The following is a 17,868-nucleotide window of genomic DNA, read 5'->3' as shown; positions in this document are numbered from 1 at the left end:
ACTAGGCAAAACTGGTAAGGCGTGATTGAGTTTGCTATGACTGAACCTCATGGTTATTGCTGGGAGCAGGGTGGGAAATAAGGATTTATTTTAAAACTGGACCAGCGACCCCCTGGTCTGGAGTAAATAAACTGGTCCATGACCATTGACCAGGCACGTCGTCTGCTAAACTAAAGAAGTGGATTATTAAAATAGCTGAGATAATGTCTGGACTCTGGCTACCCTTGAATTTTATTAGTGGTCAAGTGGACCACTGACCCCCCTCCCCTCCGATATCATTTTTAAACTGGTCCAGGCAATTTTTTAATTAGACATTTGCCCTGTGCCACCGCCATATTTCCCACACTGGCTGGGAGTATATCTTGGAGTGAAATCGGTTTTACATTGGGATGTTACTCTTATAGAGCTACTATTTTCTTACTCCATGCTGCTCTGAGATAATTGACCTAGCAGAGTAGCAGTGGGTTTGTAACTTTGTGTTTGAGTTACTCCAACTGCTCCGGGAGCTTTTGAAAATAAATTATGTGAATGGGGATCGTAAGCAAATCGGAGTAGGTCAGATAAAATGGTGAAGTGTCAAGTTGATAATGAGTGGATGGTTTTTAAGAATAGTAGTATCATTAATACTTAGAAGATCCAAAAACTGAGGTATTCATGTAAAATATACTTCATGAATTGAATTACACGAGCGAGCAGCTTCCGTCGCTATGCGCGTGATCGAGTGGGCTATGTTCCTTCTTCACCTCTCATGACGTCACGTGTTGTAAATTTTAAGTTTTGGTTTTTAGCAAGATCTTTTTTGGTTTGCGGGAGTTGGTTCTTCGTAGCTGTTGATTTTAAAGCGGCTAAACAGCCCAATCTTTTAGGCTCTATTGAAATTTAACAAGTTGATTTTTATATACGTCTTTCAAAACTTATTGTTTAAATAAAAATGCCTAGAAAATTGCTTCTACTTTCAAATTCAACGCAGCATGGTGGGTCTTATCTTGAATATTGCTCACATCTAGTCAAGGCGTTCTTTCTTAAGTGGGTAACATATTTTAAGTTTACATCAACATTATTCTTGAACTTTTATTTAAAATTTAAAAGATACGATGTGAAGAAAGTTCTTTTCATTCCTTATGCCTTGAGGGATCATGATGCCTATGCTAAAAAGGCCAGAGATGGTTTGGCAAAACTAGGTAATTGTTATGGATAGTTAACAGACATGGAGGATTCATACCATTTACACCAGTAGGTCTGGCTACCTGGAGGACAGAAATCCGTCTGCTTTTGTCCGCCAGGTAGCGTGGTCTTCTGGTGTAATGGTATGAATCCTCCATGTGTGTTGGCCATCTATAAATTTAAGTCTTTGCTGAGTAGTAACGCCATCTAGTGGCTATCTAAGAAATATTTTTTATATTACTTTGTTTTGTTAAAAAGCACTTAATTAACAGACGAAATAAATTATGTTCTACCGGAGCCTCCGAAATGAAGTAGGCCCATGCATGTCAAATTTTATGTGGGGAAATATCCAGTTTGTTAAGGAAAATATTTTCACCATATATGTGTACGAGATGGCGCTTATATTACCGTTGTGACAGGGGTCTTCCTTAAATTATCGTTGATATTTTAGGGGTCAGTCATAAAATTTTTATGATAGAGAAAAGTTTCATCCTAAAATTAACGTAAATGTTTTTGGGGCTATTCGCTTTTTATTGAATCTTTCGGTTAGATTGTATTGATGACAACAAAATAAATTATTTCAATTAAAATAATTCAGTAAGAGTAATAAAAACGTATACTTACAATCCGCGACCTTGGCCCAAATACTTAAGCAGTCGACAGGGTCACGGGGTTGAACTTTGTTTATTTTACGGTAATATAAGCGCCCCCAAGCGTAAAACCACGGCGAACTAAATTGGTTAAAAAAATATTCTGCTTCGCGACACTCATGGGCCTAGTTCATTTCGGAGGCTCCGGTTCTACCTTGGTTTGTCCTAAGATGGCGCTTAAAAAATGTGGTTTCAAGTTTTATAGGAGCAATTGCAGTTTACCTGGCGCCTTTTTTTTTAATTAAGATTGCATTCATAGTGCTAAAGACCAATCCGGAAATTACTAAAAAGAGAAGCCAACATACAGGGACGACATTGGGGTATTCTCCCTCTTGCCAAAAAGCTCCGCCAGGGGTAGTGCGAGTTGGTTAGCCTCCCTCATGTTGTGAACTCTGGCTCCTTCTGGCGTTGGTTCTCGCCCTGTGTGTTGGTTTCTCTGTTTCTAATTTCTGAATTGGCCTATTTATTTTGAAAATCCCTTCTGTTAGATGGCGCTGCTGTCGGCCTTAAAATAATGCCCCAATATTTTAACATTACGGGTATAGTAAGAGGCCAATTCTTATTATGCACAGCATATATCAAAAATTTCTGTTCACGTGAAACATCTGCTTTCAATGTTTCCTTGTTGGATATAAAATAATTCTCCATTCAATGTTTCTATTGCAGACTTAAAAGTTCAAAGTATTCACGAATCCCATGACCCTGTTGAAGCTGTGCAAAAAGCCGAAGCAATTTTTATTGGTAATATAATAAGCACAAACTAAAATACTTCCTTGGTTTGTTTAGTAAAAACCATTACACATAATGCCTGGGCCAATTTTCTTAAATTTTCAAATTCAACATGCAAAATGCAGAAATTTGTTGTTCCGCTAAATTTTCTTCAAAGTATATCTGGTTTTAATCTTTGCTTGCAGGAGGGGGAAATACTTTCAAATTGCTTAAGTCTTTGTACGAGTTGGAATTACTCGAGGCTATACGATCCAGAGTTTTGAAGGTAATGAGGAACGTAAAATGGCATTGCTAATAGAGCCAGTAAGACATTATAGGTGAAAGATGGCACTATGAGAAGTTCTGTACTATGAAAAGTAGTACAATTTAAATCAATATAGTTTTCTTTATGCCATTTCCCAATTCTAACAGGAAATAAGGGGGCTGAATTATATTTGAAATACATCACACGTGATCAATTAGTGGTGTGGTTCAAAGAAGTTAGCTTATCATTTTACAGAAACAGACACTTTAGGAAATGTGGGCTTCAAGCCTTGTCTGAAAGCAAATGCTACATGGCTGATCTTCTACACACCTATTGTACCTAGCTAAAGGCAGGAGCCAATCAGAACTCGTTAATGTCGAGGCCGGAGCTAAAACTAGCCTTTGCTAAGCTTAGTGGGACATTCAACTATACCCCTCTACTATGGGAGCATCTAGCGGCATTTCCCTAAACTAAACCACAGCCGAGACTTGCTTAAAAGCAAATGCTGGCTGCTTTGGCGCCTCTAATATACTGGCTAATCTTCTACACACCAATTTTACCTTGCTTAAAGTCAGGAACCAAAATGTCGAGGGCGGAGCTAAAACCAGCCTTTGCTAAGCTTAGCGGGCTAATCAACTCCACCCCTCGACTATGGCAGTATCTAACGGCATTTCCCTAAACTAAACCACAACCGTGACTAACTTTAAAGCAAATGCTGGCTCCTGTGTCGCCTCTAACATAATGGCTAATCTTCTACTCACCAATTTAACCTTGCCTAAAGTCAGGAACCAATCACGACTCGTCCACGTGGGCGGAGCTAAAGCAAGAGTTTGCTAAGCTTAGCGGGCTAATCAACTCCACCACTCGACTATGGGAGTATCTAGTGGTATTTCCCTAAATTAACCACAGCCGAGACTTGCTAAAGCAAATGCTGGCTCCTGTGTCGCCTCTAACATACTGGCTAATCTTCTACACACTAATTTTACCTTGCCAAAAGGCAGGAACCAATAATAACTCATTAATTTTGAGGGCGGAGCTAAAACTAGCCTTTGCTAAGCTTAGTGGGACAGTCAACTTCACCCCTCGACATGGGGCGGGCATCTAGTGGCATTTGTTATAACTAAACTAAACCACAGCCGAGACTTGCTTGAGCCCCTTGAGTTGAATGGTTTCTTTAAACCACGCCTCTTCTTGATTGCATTCCTGTGAAATATTTCCAATCCACGCGCTGCAGCTTTCTTCACAGTCCCTTTAATTAATAAAATCCACATTATGATGTTAATGTAATTAAAAGATGTTTCAAAATTGTCAATCCTTAAGGATGGAATTCCTTATATGGGAGCGAGTGCAGGAACTAATATGGCAACTGTCACAATTTGTACAACAAATGATATGCCAATCGAATACCCTCCATCCTTTACGGCGTTAGGACTTGTACCATTTAATATAAATCCTCATTACATAGACACTGATCCCAATAGTACACACATGGGTGTGAGTATATCTGATAAGCCGTAATTTATTAGAAAATATGTTGATACACTCTTTAAAAAGTTACTCGACCCGAAATTTTTAGGAAACCAGAGATGATCGAATAAAGGAATATCATGATATTCCTGGAATGCCTCCAGTTTTGGTACGTGATTATAGTAATCAATGTAGATTATGAATTCAGGGTTGCCACGGGTCAGGGAAAAACTGGAATAGTCAGGGAATTTGAAAATGGGCCGAAAAGCTCAGGGAATTTTAAAAATTTCAGCAAAGTCAGGGAATTTGATTTTAGTGGGTGAAATTTCTGGGTGATGGGTCTTTATTGAAAGAGTAATGAAAGTTTCTCCTCATCCTCTCTTCTTAACACAGAGTGAACTCTAGAGAAATCCTTAAAAAATGTCTAGAAGTAAATGCCTTTAAAAAATGTTGCTTAATCATTTTGGTGCAACAAATACATTGGAAAACTTAATGTAGAGAGTTTATTTCTTTATAATAACTTTAAACGTTCTGTAAAAATTTACACTTTCGGCCTAAAAAGGTCAGGGGAAAACCTGCAAAAAGTCAGGGAATTTGGTTCTGAAAATTCCGTGGCAACCCTGTAATATGGCGTATTCCATTTACGTGTTCTGAGATTGCTGGCAATTTGCTGTGTTACATCTTAAAATCCTACAGAGCGTGCCATGATCGTTAATTGCACTTTGTTCTAGAAATATTATTCACATAATTTCCAGAACTGGTTTAACATTAATTTTTTTTAGTAATTAGCCATGTATGTATACAGATCTTGCACTGAACGCACTGTGAATGAAAATTGGTGCAGTAAATGGAATACGCTATTAAAGCCAAGCACGGGTCAAGTGGCTCCCCTACAAGGCGACTTTCCTTACGAACTCCAGACCCATTTTTGACTTGGCGAAGGTTGGAGGCATTTGTGGGCGGGATTTATAAGTGCACTTTTAAATCCCGCCCACTAGCCTTCGCCAAGCTAAACCTGGAGCTAGTTCATAAGGAAAGTCACCTTGTAGGGGAACCACGTGACCCTCGTTTTGCTTTAATTATATCCATGTACTTAAGTGCCTTTTCTTTCAAATATAGGCAATGAGAGAAGGATGTATATTGGTTGTTGATGACAATAAAGCAGTTTTAACGGGAATAAAAGGCGCCAAGTTGTTTGTCATGTTAGTTATACTTATTCTATTTACAATTGATATACCAATTGTTAATGACGAGTTTATGTATTTACGGGGTTTTAGAAACAAGGAACCGGTAGAGTATGGTGTCGGCTCTGATGTTAGTTTTCTCCTTCAAGCCGAATAGATTCCTGGAACATGCAATGAAATAAATTCAACTATATTTTTACTGTACAAGATCATAACTTAAACATAAATAAATAAAATCAATTATAAGTTGTTGTTGTTGTTTGTTCTTTAATAATGGAAGGGTGAAAAACGACTGTTAACAGGGTTGCCACAGTACCGGGAAAAGTCGGAATTTGAAAAAGGGTGTAAAAAAGTCAGGGAATTTGAAAAAGGGTGTAAAAAAGTCAGGGAATTTGAAAAAGGGTGTAAAAAGTCAGGGAATTTCCGTTGAGAAAATGTGTAGTCACGGCCTACTAGGTGCACCAGCTCAAATACTGGACAATGATAAGGTTCTCTGGGCCTACATTAACTATTTCTGATAGTTTCTAATAAAGTTTAATTAACTACTGAATAGTAGTTTCAATTAAAAACTGTGATAAAATTAGCATAATTTTAAATACAAAGCTGATGATAAATAAGGAATTTTTAAAGGCTGAATTCTGACTTATATGTTAGTGTAAGTTTGAAAATTGGTCAGGGAAATGGCTTTAGATGGTCAGGGAAAACCTGGAAAAGTCAGGGAATTTTGAAATGAAAAATCTGTGACAACTCTGAAGTTGCTATCGGATATAGAGAGATGCCTATCCTTTACTGTGAAAACAAATTTCCTCACGCGCGAAAACTATCATTGAATGATCTGAAAATGTTGAACTATAGAAATTGGTCTATGTTACAATTTTATTGAAACCTTTTTACGAAATTTAATACATCGATTTTAAAACTTCTAATTTACAAAAAAATATAATCTTTAAATTAGATTGATTTACGCCTAGATATCACAAACCAAAACGTTCACTATAAATCAAATATTGAAACAATATTATTCATTGGGAAATAAACGGGTTTAAAAAAATATTATTACTGGGCAACTTTGCCACCACACTAGTGTCGAGACGACATCTTGTGAAAACGAAAACATTGTATACATTAACGTTTTTCAAACATTTTCGATGAATTGTCGATTGTATTATCGAAAGTGAATAAAAAGAGTGATTATAAGAGTGTAATGTTGCTAAAGCTGAATTCACCTTTTTCCTAACGCATGTTCCAAGGCGCGGGGCCATTGGATCCCCTACAAGGTGACTTTCCTTACGAACTCCAGTTTTGGCTTAGTGAAGGCAGCTAGGAGGCATTTGTGGGCGGGATTTATAAGTTCACTTATGAATCCCGCCCACTAGACTTCGCCACGCAAAACCAGGAATACAGGGGGAAGGGCACCTTGTAGGGGATCCACTGAACACCCGCTTTCCTTTAACACGTGATTTCTAACTGACAAATCAGGGTTATAATGATGCTTTGTTCGCTTCAAAGTATAACCGTTTCAAAAATTTCGACTCTGAAGCAACCGAAGCATCCTTCTGACCCAGATTTGTCTGTTAAAAATCCCGCGTTAAGCCTTGGCAAACGCATCGGGAATATGATGGACTCAGAAATCCCAACAAAGGACAGCACTACTGAGGAAAACTTCCAAAGTGATTTACTTAAAAAGAAAAGGCTTCAATGGTAACATAAAAGACCTTGATAGCAATTAACCTTTAATGCAAAGCCCGAGTCCAGTGGATCCCCTAAATGTTGACTTTCCTCCTGAACTAGCTCAGGAGGAAAGTCATCTTGTGCCACTAAGACTCGAGTACGAAATACGAATGCATTTCTTGAACTTTCTTCTAATTCACTTTTATTAACAATAATGAACTCATAAAACTCATCAAGTTGGAAATTAAAACGATAGATAATTTAATAATTTGAAATTTTAATTAATAGGTAACTAATATTAATGGCGTTAAGTTTACTAATATCGTTAAGTGATTAGAGGAAAACCTTTTCTTAGATATAATGTTAATGCTATTTGCATATATTCATCTTAGTCAACTGCTAGCGAGCCTAAGAACAATTAATTTTGCTGTCCAATTAATATTCAACTCTCTTTAAAAATTTAACGAATGACTAGTTATTAATCAGATTAATTTCGAAACATTCCAGCACATACATTTTGGGCATATTCTTAATCTTAATTAATTAATATACTTATTGTATTATGAAAATATTTCCTACAGCCTGCTGAAGCGATAGGTTATTATATTCTTTTATTTTTCTGTAAAAAGGCATAATATCACCCTCAAAGTTAATTAAGCTACTTTCGTTCGTTCGTTAATTTTTTTCAGCTTACGAAAAAATTCAACTATGAAAAGTTTCTTTCATCAAAAAATGTGCATATTATTATTATTATTACTCTTTTTTCAATTCATCTTTTATAAAAATATGTGCGTTTTGATTAGCCTATGATGATCACTAAATAACAAACGTACATTGAAAATTTTACACTTTAAAGCACATTTTTTTTTAAGGTTTTTCTTTTGTCTGTACGTTACGTTAAAGCCTTGCATTGTGTGTGTTAAATTACAAATTTAGATTTTATAAAAGGACACCGAATTATATTATAATTGTTAATTAAACGCTAAGCTAAAGTATGACTTGGGATTTGGTTAATTTAATTTAATTTAATTTAATTTTAGGTAGAGGAAAGGTTAATTTAATTACTAGTTAAAGGGAAGTGTTAATGTTAATGTTAATGTTAACTACGAGAATAAGTTATTTTTGATCAATTAGTAATGTTCAAATTGGACCAAAACATTAAAATATTATAATTTTTTTGACTTTAAAACTATTTAAAAGTATTTCGAAGATCGCCTTGTATCTTGACACAGTGTTGGAAAATTTCTAATTAGCCTTATTCATGATCAGCGCCACCTACCCATAGCGGCGACTTTGAGAACTACTGTAAACGGCAAGCCAATCTGAATCAGATGTCGCTAAAATCTGGTGACGTCAGATTTTAGCGGCATATGATTGGCTTGCCGCTTACAGTAGTTCTCAAAGTCGCCGCTATGGGTAGGTGGCGCTGATCAGGAATAAGGCTAATTGGTTGTAGAATTTTGAAAATTAAAATTTTTTTTAATCAGTTTAATTTTGTGATAAGAATGAAGACAGAAGGTTTAATTAAAACTTTTAATGATTAAAAATAACTTATTCTCAAGGTAAACTATATTATTAAAGGATTTTGGAAGTTCTTATATAAGACACGCGTCTTGGTGGCTAAATTTATTTAACTACAATAGAAGACAATTAATTAACTGTCCCTGACTATAATTGGAAGATTCCATTTTAAAGGATGGATTTCAATCGAAATAGATTTTGAACTCTCTTTTTGTCACCGTTTCATTGCGCTTACATCACCATATTCTTCATTCCATTTTTCATAAGCACTGAGCGTTTCAGGAGCCACACTACGGCGAATCCTTTTCAAGGATTCCAAGAAATCATTGATGCTTATCTTCCGCATCTACCATTAGAAAGTTTATACTAGTTAAAGGACCTACAGTTAGCCATGTAGTGGGAGGTAAAGTTTCAAACATATCACGTGATTCGCGTGCTATTCTGTAGGTTTGGGATGGTAAAACCATGGAACCAACTAGCATGGATTAAGAATGCGCGTGAGGAAATGTTTTCACATTAGAGGATAGGCAACTCCCTATCTCGGACGACAGCTTATTCTGTATATACTCTGTTACAGCATTGGTTGTCATTAGGCGCAAGTTTGGTGTCTATGTAACCTAGCTTTGTACGTGCTGTCAAGAGACGAAAAACTTCAGGATCTTCAGGATTTAAAATATCCGCGAGTGTTTTAGCTCGAGTGCACGGACCTTTAGGCTTTAATTTCAGATAGGTGTAGTAGGCTGTAGGCAATTTCACACGTATTTGAAACTAAGGCCTAGAGGTCTGTGCACTCGAGCTAAAACACTCGGGGATATTTTAAATCCTGAAGTTCCTGAAGTTTTTCGTCTCTTGTCAGCACGTACAAAGCTACGTTACATAGATACCTAGCTTTACGCGTGCTGACAACCGATGTTGTAACAGAGTATATACAGAATAAGCTGTCGTTCGAGATAGGGAGTTGCCTATCCTGTAGAGTGAAAACAAATTTCCTCACGCGCATTCTTCATCCATGCAACTAGCATTGGTCCTTTGAGTTTGATTACAGGGGCTCAATGTAGGGATAGGAGGGTGACCATTGAAAATTTAGAAATTGGTGTAAAAAACAGCTAGAAATTGGTGTAAAAAAAAAGATCCCACAAATTACCTGATGAGGATCAACTCTTTGAACTTCTTCAGGTGCCAATTCTGTAGAGAATGAAGTAAAATTAGTAAATTACATAAATCGTGAATCACATGTTGCATACACTTTAATGCATTTCTACTGCCCTTGGGTTTTCTTAATATAATTTAGACAAGTTCTATTATTTTCAACAAATTACCTCTTATTGGACCTAAGGCCGCGTCCTTTGCCAGGGCGGTTAAATCACTGCCTGAATAACCTTCAGTCAATCTGAAACAATTCAATTAAGAATTAGATAAACACACCACATAGAGTTCAGGAGGAAAGTGTCAACTTGTAGGGGGTTCACTGTACCCGCGATTTGGGCTAAACCGTTGAAATAAAACTGAGAAACTAAAGAACATAACATAACGTATTATTTATAACTTGTTGAATTCTTTAGTAGCGCGATGTATGCTCTTACCCGCTAAGCTTTAATGTACGGACTGGTAGAATTTGGTAAGTTACAATCTTAACCAAAAGGCAGTTAATGTCACTTACCGAGCTAATTGCTTTAGACTCTGCTTGGGTAAAGGATTGTTCTGTTTGGCAAGTAAATGATCTAACAGCACCATTCGAGTCTCCATATCAGGCAGCATAATGTACACCCGCTTTGTAAACCTCCTATAATGTGAAACACATACATAAAAAATTTCATGTAAAATTATAGAAACATATACGAAATATAACAAATTACGTGTAAAATTATAGAAACACATACGAAATATAACAAAATTCATGTAAAATTATAGAAACACATACGAAATATAACAAATTTCATGTAAAATTATAGAAACATGTGAAATATAACAAATTACATGTAAAATTATAGAAACACATATGAAATATAACAAATTACATGTAAAATTATAGAAACACGTGAAATATAACAAATTACATGTAAAATCATAGGAACACGTGAAATATAACAAATCACATGTAAAATTATAGAAACACATGAAATATAACAAATTTCACGTAAAATTATAGAAACACATAATCATACCTAAGGGCAGCATCATCTAACTCTTGAGGCCGGTTCGTTGCTGCCATGACTAATATTCGATCCTCGCTACTGGAATGTAACTATTCCACAAAAAAAATTCAAAAATAAATTCAAATCAAAACTTTAACATGATATCATGAAAGGAAGTTTTTAAATGATTAACATACACCATCAAATTCCACCAAGAATTCCGTTTTCAATCTGCGACTGGCTTCATGCTCATTTTCCCTTCTTTCGTTCAATAATGAATCAACCTCATCTAAAAACAACAACATTCATTTCGAAATAAGTTATTGTTCCTTTAATTGATTTTTTAATCAAAATTGCTCGCTAATTAATTAGTTAATTAGAATAATTGGTAAAAAATTGTCCCTTACCAATAAATATAATACAAGGCTGAAGTTCCCTGGCAACCCCGAACAAAGCTCGAACCATTTTTTCACCTTCTCCAACCTTCAAACAGAAGATACGTAATTAGTATTAAATGTCCGTGGCTTCGTAGACTGAAAACTTACAAATTTTGAGGTTAGGGATGCGGCGCTAATATTCATAAATAAAGAGTTGCACTCATTGGCCACTGCTTTAGCCTGTGATATCAAAGTCATTATGCTCTCAAACAAATCCAATTTAAAATTTGAGAGTTAAAAAAGTATATATCTTACCAACATGGTTTTTCCATTGCCAGGTGGACCAAAGAGTAAAAGACCTCTTGGAGGTGACCGAAGAGGTCCAGTAAAGAGCTAGGTGAAAATACAAATTGTAAATATCATCAGAAATCCATAAGTTAATAGAAATCTTTGAGCGCATGTTAATTTCTATGCGGGTTTTGTGGGCGGAGCTTGACTGCTCTCCGTCACGCGTTATAATTATGACGTCTTTCGAACTGCGACAGGAATCATTCAGTCCTAGTAAATTTTTACGCGGGTTTTGTGGGCGGGGCTTAAGTGCTCTCCATCACACGTCATAATTATAACGTCTTTCTAACTGGGACAGGAATCATTCAGTCCTAGTAAATTTTTATGCGGGTTTTGTGGGCGGGGCTTGAGTGCTCTCTGTCAAGCGTCATAGTTATGACGTCTTTCTAACTTTAATTTTATAGGTTGGTCGTCTACTAATATTTCTAGCGCATGGGCAATAAAGTAGCGAGCCCATACGACTGTGACGTAGTCACAAATCTCAACTTGCAGCGAGACAAAATATACGTGAAACAAAATTCGTCATATATAATGATTAGTCTAGCTCCTCCCTCAAAACCCGCCTAGATACGTTGATAAAATGGCTACGAAATTATCCCTACTAGTTTATAAATTCCTGATACAACAAAATTTGTGAAAAAAACAATGCACAAACTCTTGAACTATAACCACAAAAATTAAAATTTTACTCACATCTGGTCTGGAAGCGGGTAAGATGACCATTTCCTTCAAGGCTTGTTTAGCGGTATCTTGTCCAGCTTAAGTGTTGAATTCAAATAAGAAAACTGAAGTACCTACTAAGTACAAAGATTCTTACCAATATCACTGAAAGACACCGAGGGACTTGTATCAATAACTTCATCAAGAATTTGTTTAGCCAGTCGGGAATCTACACCCTTTAATGCCGATAACTTAGGTTTAATATTAGGCTTTTGAGCAGCTGGTACCGAAGGAGTCGCTTTTCCCCTTACAGCCTGCAAACAAAATATGAAGAACAGCATCAATAGGCAATTCGGTAATCGATATTCGTATTGAATAGTAAAAATGTGCCTATCGATCAAAATCGGATTGAATTATTCAGTTCGGTATTCAAAGGGCAATTCGGTATTCAATATTCGTATTGAATTATTTGGTTCGGCATTCAATAGGCAATTCGGTATTCGTATTGAATTATTTGGTTCGGCATTCAATAGGCAATTCGGTATTCGTATTGAATTATTTGGTTCGGCATTCAATAGGCAATTCGGTATTCGTATTGAATTATTTGGTTCGGCATTCAATAGGCAATTCAGTATTCGTATTGAATTATTTGGTTCGGCATTCAATAGGCAATTCGGTATTCGTATCGAATAGTAAAAATGTGCCGGTGGAAAATTGGATTGAATTATTCGGTTCCGTATTCAATAGGCAATTCGGCATTCGTATCGAATAGTAAAAATTTGCCTATCAAAAATCGGATTGAATTATTCGGTTCTGTATTCAATTTTCGTATTGAATAGTAAAAATATGCCTATCGAAAATTGGACTGAATTATTCGGTTCGGTATCCAATAGGCAATTTGATATTCGATATTCGTATTGAATAGATAAAATGTGCCTATCAAAAATCGGATTGAATTATTCGGTTTCTTGTTCAATTAAATAGTAAAAATGTGCCTATCGAAAATCGGAATGAATTATTCGATTCGGTATTCAACAGGCAATTCGGCATTCGATATTCGTATTGAATAGTAAAAATTTGCCTATGGAAAATCAGATTGAATTAGTCAGTTCCGTTTTCAATAGGCAATTCGGTATTCGATATTCGTATTGAATAGTTAAAATGTGTCTATCAAAAATCGGATTGAATTATTCGGTTCCGTATTCAATAGGCAATTCCGTATTCGATATTCGTATTGAATAGTTAAAATGTGTCTATCAAAAATCGGATTGAATTGTTAGGTTCCGTATTCAATAGGCAATTCGGTATTCGATATTCGTATTGAATAGTTAAAATGTGTCTATCAAAAATCGGATTGAATTATTCCGTTCGGTATTCATTAGGCAATTCGGTATTCTATATTCGTATTGAATAGTAAAAATGTGCCTATAGAATTATTCGGTTTGGTATTCAACAGAATTATTCTGTCAAAACGGTTAACCGCACACCTCAACACCATGGCGCTATGAAAGGTATTTTAAATGGACTTTAACTTACTCTCACTGGAGAACTTGTGTTTGAGTGACTTGGTGAGTATACAGAGGAACCGGGAATGGGCTGTGAGGCTTGTCTCCTCAACGCTGGAGGCGTGGCCGGTTTCTGTTTGGACGTGGCATTGAGCTGAGCAACAGTCGATGGTGAAGCTTTTGAATTCATATTTCGAGGTAATGTTTGGCTTTTAGGAATAGTTGTTTGGCCACCCCGTAAATGTGGAGCGTATTTTCGACCTGACGCTATAAACCAGAAAGCAAAAACATATTTTTGAAGTTTCAAGACACTAAAATGGATATGTCTTAACTATTAGACACAAATTGGAGAGGTTTAATTTTTCCACATGGCCTCAAGGGGTTTCGCAGGTTAGCATTACCACTAAACCTCAGAACAAATTAGTCGTCATAAATCAGAAATGATCCTTAACAAGAGTAGATAAAACCAAGTGCCCAGCTTTAGAAACTTTGGAAAACCATAGCAACTATGGGGGTTAAAGCAAAGCGCGGGTCACGTGGTTCCCCTATAAGTTGACTTTCCTTACGAACTCCAATTTTGGCTTGGCGAAGGCAAGAGGCATTTGTGGGCGGGATTCATAAGTGCCTTTATAAATCCCGCCCACTAGCCTTCGCCAAGCTAAACCCGGAGTTGAGGAGGAAAGTCAACTTGTAGGGGATGCAAGCGAGTATCCATTGTATCCCCTACAAGTTGACTTTCCTCCGGGTTTAGCTTGGAAAACGCTAATGGGCGGGATTTATAAGTGTACTCATAAAACCCGCCCACAAATGCCTCCTGACTTCGCCAAGCTAAAACAGGAGTTCGTAAGGAAAGTCACCTTGTAGGGGAACCACTGGACACGCGCCTTGCTTTAAATGGTCTGTAAAGAAGGCAGGTGGGTAAAATTAATTGAAATAAGTAATAGGCACATGACCGAGAGAAAGGCTACAATGAAGGCTAGTTCGTCCCACTCAATGTATAGCCTTTAGATCTTGGCGTCACGTGGTGCCTGTGACATATTTCAATTTAAAGCAAAGCGCGGATCTAATGGATCCCCTACAAGGTGACTTTCCTTTAGAACTCCAGTTTTGACTTGGCGAAGGCAGGAGGCATTTGTGGGCGGGATTTATAAGTACACTTATAAACCCAGCCCACTTGCCTTCGCCAAGCTAAACCCGGAGCTAGTCCAGGAGGAAAGTCAACTTGTAGGGGATCCATTGGACCTGCACTTTGCTTTAACATGCTGGCTATTCTTCTACACACATCGATTTGCCTTAAAGGAAGCGCAGCTCCGTTGATGCCCCTTATGTAGGCTTTTCTGCTACACAGTGACTAAGCTTGCTAAAGGCTAGTTAAGCCAAAGGCAGGAACCAATGGGAACTAGTGCATTAGGTCTGATTGGTTCCTGCCTTTGGCAAGGTAAAATTCGTGTCCAGAAGGTTAGCCAGAATGCTAAGGGTGATCATGGAGCCGCGCTTTCCTTTAACAAAGGCAGGAACCATCATGGATTAACTAAGGCTAGGGATTGTTCACTAACTGGGTTTCCCATGTAATTCTATCGCCAACTTCATGTTCCGAATTATTCCTTGATTCCCCTCTTGATTCCCCCAATTTATTGGACCAAAACGGATGTAGATATAGCGCCATCTCTCGGCAAAATAAATCGTTTTGCCCAATTTAGGCAGTATTTCAATTTTGACGTCATAGACCACGTGATATTTGGTCCAATTTTCTTATAACTTCCTGTTAGGGATAGTAGCTGCTGCTAGGGGGCGTTTGGAACATGCATGCGTTATCTTTTTGGGGGAACGAACTATCCCTAGCGTTAGTTAATCCATGAACCAATCATAGCCCGATCTAAAATTAGCCTTTGCCAAGCTTAGCAGGCCTTCCACCCCTCAAATATGAAAGCATCTAGTGCCATTTGTTTGAACTAAACCATAGCCGATACTTGCTATAAATGTTAGTAGTCATTAATTGCTATATCTATTCTATCATTACCAAAGTTCTATTAGATACTTTTATCTACTCTTGTCTTTTGTAGTTTAAAAACTCCTCTAACCAAAAATTCCCGGCTTTTTTAAACAGTTACGCTTAAAAATCTAAACATAGATGGCTACCTGGAATATTTTGTACAACTGGATCAGGTTTTTGCGAATCAATAGGACATTCATCGTTAAGGGAATGAAAACTAAATGGTGTTGGTTGACTCCACTTTTTCCTAATGGTGCGTGCTGGACTCTTACGAATTTTGTTCTTCTCTGTGAAGGGAACTTTATACCCAAAAATAATAAACATGCAGCGCCATCTTTTTTTGAAATAAAAATTTCCAAAAAACAAAAGAAATAACAAGCAAAAACAACATTTATAATACGCATCCCCATTGTACCTAAAAATTCAAGGCGATCTTTGGCCATTTCCAAATTGGTTTTCATCTTCTGTTGCAGTCTCGATGCTCTTTCCCATATTTGACCTATTATTGAAGCAAAGGAAACCAAACAAATTTTGAAAATATATTTAACCAAAAATAGCAGCTCAAATATGTAGTTTATTTACAGAAAAAAAAATTGATAATTTATATTATTTGTTACATGTCTTTGCCAAAAAACATTGAAATTTTTCCCTGACTATCATAATATGAATGAACTTTGACCTGACACTGCCATCAAGTTTTGATTTATGGTCTTTTTTATGGTTTTTTAATGATGAACCCTTACACAAAGCCACCATATTCACGATATGTGTGACAAGGCTTAACAACACGATTTTTAACTTACAAATCTGGTGCAAAATGATGCGTCGTCTGCTTCAATGTCGAAAATATTTAAAGTTCGAAACAGCGTTGGAAATAAGGCGGTGGCACAGGGCAAATGACCAGTTTAAAAATTGCCTGGACCAGTTTAAAAATTAAATCGGAGGGGGGTCAGTGGTCCACGGGACCACTAGGAAAATTCAAGGCTCACCAGAGTCCAGACTTTAATTCAAATACTTTAATTATCTACTTGTTTAGTTTAGCAGACTACGTGCCCTGGTCACTGGCATGGACCAGTTTATTTATTCTAGGCCAGAGGGGTCGCTGGCCCAATGTCCAGTTTTAAAAAAAACCCTTATTTCCCACCATGGTTCGAAACGTTTTGACTCTGAAGCAGACGACACATTCTTTTAACCCAAGTCACTAACTAAGCCTTGGCAAATGCACCGAGAACAGATGAAAAAAAGCCTTGAATTTACGAACCTCTCCCACTGCTACAGTCAATCGCTATGCCTTTCTCCAATTCTTTAATCCCCTTTCTGTAGAGTTCTACAGCAGCTTCCTTGTGACCTTATTAAACAAAAACATAACAAAATTGTGTACTTTTTGACACAGGGTTATCATAGTTTGCGTCTGGTAAGATTAGGTTAGCTTTAGGTTTGGTTAGGTTAGGTTCAATAGGAGCATTAAGAAGTAATTACTTTCACTATCTTCATCAATTTTAAGAGCTTCGGAGATGTACTGAAAAGCGCGTTTGTGATGCTCTTTTTGCTTGGACACTAAGTTAAGTTCCGCACTTGATGGTCCGGATGCCATTGGATCAGTTAATTCTGTAGTATCTTTCACAGACGAAAAACTCTCGGTATTTTCAAATACTTTAGACTCGGATTCGCAAATGTCGTTAGCGTTAATCACATTATCAGATTTTGATTTATGTCTTAATCTCGCGCGATTAATAACTCGGATTATCAAGCAACAAACGTGCCATAAAAGAATGAAGAAATTATACAAAAGAAGCCTCATCAAATTGAAAAGAATTAATAAAGGAAATGACACTATGTACAAATTTGTTCTGTGGATGGATTGATTGTCACCCGGGATTGACAAACGTTTTGTTAAACTTGGTTTTTGACGTTTTCTATGGGACCTGTTTGGAGAACCTTTACTTTTTTGCTGCATTCGGCCAAAGCGGTTTTAGCCTCCATCCCACGGAAGCTAACACTAACTGACAGTCTTTCAGGGATTTCTCCAGCTATGATTTGAAATTTTTAACTTTGTGGTCTTATCGTTTGTTTATAAAACCATAACGAATTCAGGCTTGTCAAGGCAAGTTCTAACACGAACAAGACGAAACGCCAAATTATTTTAGGCCCTTTAGTTCAGTTCAGTCCACCACCAGGCTTAACTGACATAGGCCTACTCAGTCACGCTTTAATACGCTG

General features: G+C 37.0%; 2 protein-coding genes across 3 annotated transcripts; one reads left to right on the top strand and one right to left on the bottom strand.

The window, feature by feature from the left end:
• Positions 1-799: 799 nt before the first annotated feature.
• LOC149678537 (alpha-aspartyl dipeptidase) lies at positions 800-5,690 on the top strand. Its single transcript, XM_089836466.1, has 8 exons — positions 800-1,026; positions 1,090-1,181; positions 2,481-2,555; positions 2,729-2,808; positions 4,108-4,281; positions 4,364-4,423; positions 5,374-5,456; positions 5,532-5,690. Exons 1-8 carry the CDS (start codon positions 932-934, stop codon positions 5,593-5,595), a joined length of 723 nt encoding a protein of 240 aa, XP_089692592.1. The 5' UTR covers positions 800-931; the 3' UTR covers positions 5,596-5,690.
• Positions 5,691-6,300: 610 nt separating this feature from the next.
• spas (spastin) lies at positions 6,301-17,799 on the bottom strand. 2 transcript variants are annotated; one of them, XM_089836476.1, is made up of 16 exons: positions 17,128-17,798; positions 16,910-16,996; positions 16,064-16,147; positions 15,795-15,947; positions 13,687-13,922; positions 12,308-12,464; positions 12,184-12,248; positions 11,458-11,535; positions 11,311-11,382; positions 11,173-11,248; positions 10,963-11,054; positions 10,796-10,875; positions 10,291-10,413; positions 9,950-10,020; positions 9,775-9,815; positions 6,301-8,976 (listed from the first exon to the last, which is right to left on the bottom strand). In XM_089836476.1, the coding sequence occupies exons 1-16, from the start codon at positions 17,603-17,605 to the stop codon at positions 8,845-8,847; spliced, it is 2,025 nt and encodes a 674-aa protein (XP_089692602.1). In that variant the 5' UTR covers positions 17,606-17,798; the 3' UTR covers positions 6,301-8,844. The 2 variants fall into 2 exon arrangements, with proteins under 2 accessions (XP_089692602.1, XP_089692603.1); XM_089836477.1 differs by lacking the exon at positions 15,795-15,947 and having other exon boundaries at positions 17,128-17,799.
• Between the last annotated feature and the right edge of the window lie 69 nt (positions 17,800-17,868).

The sequence above is a fragment of the Phalangium opilio genome, unplaced genomic scaffold (genome assembly GCF_054372755.1).
Source record: "Phalangium opilio isolate 3A_F unplaced genomic scaffold, DU_Popi_V2 ptg000042l_1, whole genome shotgun sequence".
Taxonomy (NCBI): domain Eukaryota; kingdom Metazoa; phylum Arthropoda; class Arachnida; order Opiliones; family Phalangiidae; genus Phalangium; species Phalangium opilio.
This window is presented reverse-complemented; position numbering and strand designations above follow the sequence as displayed.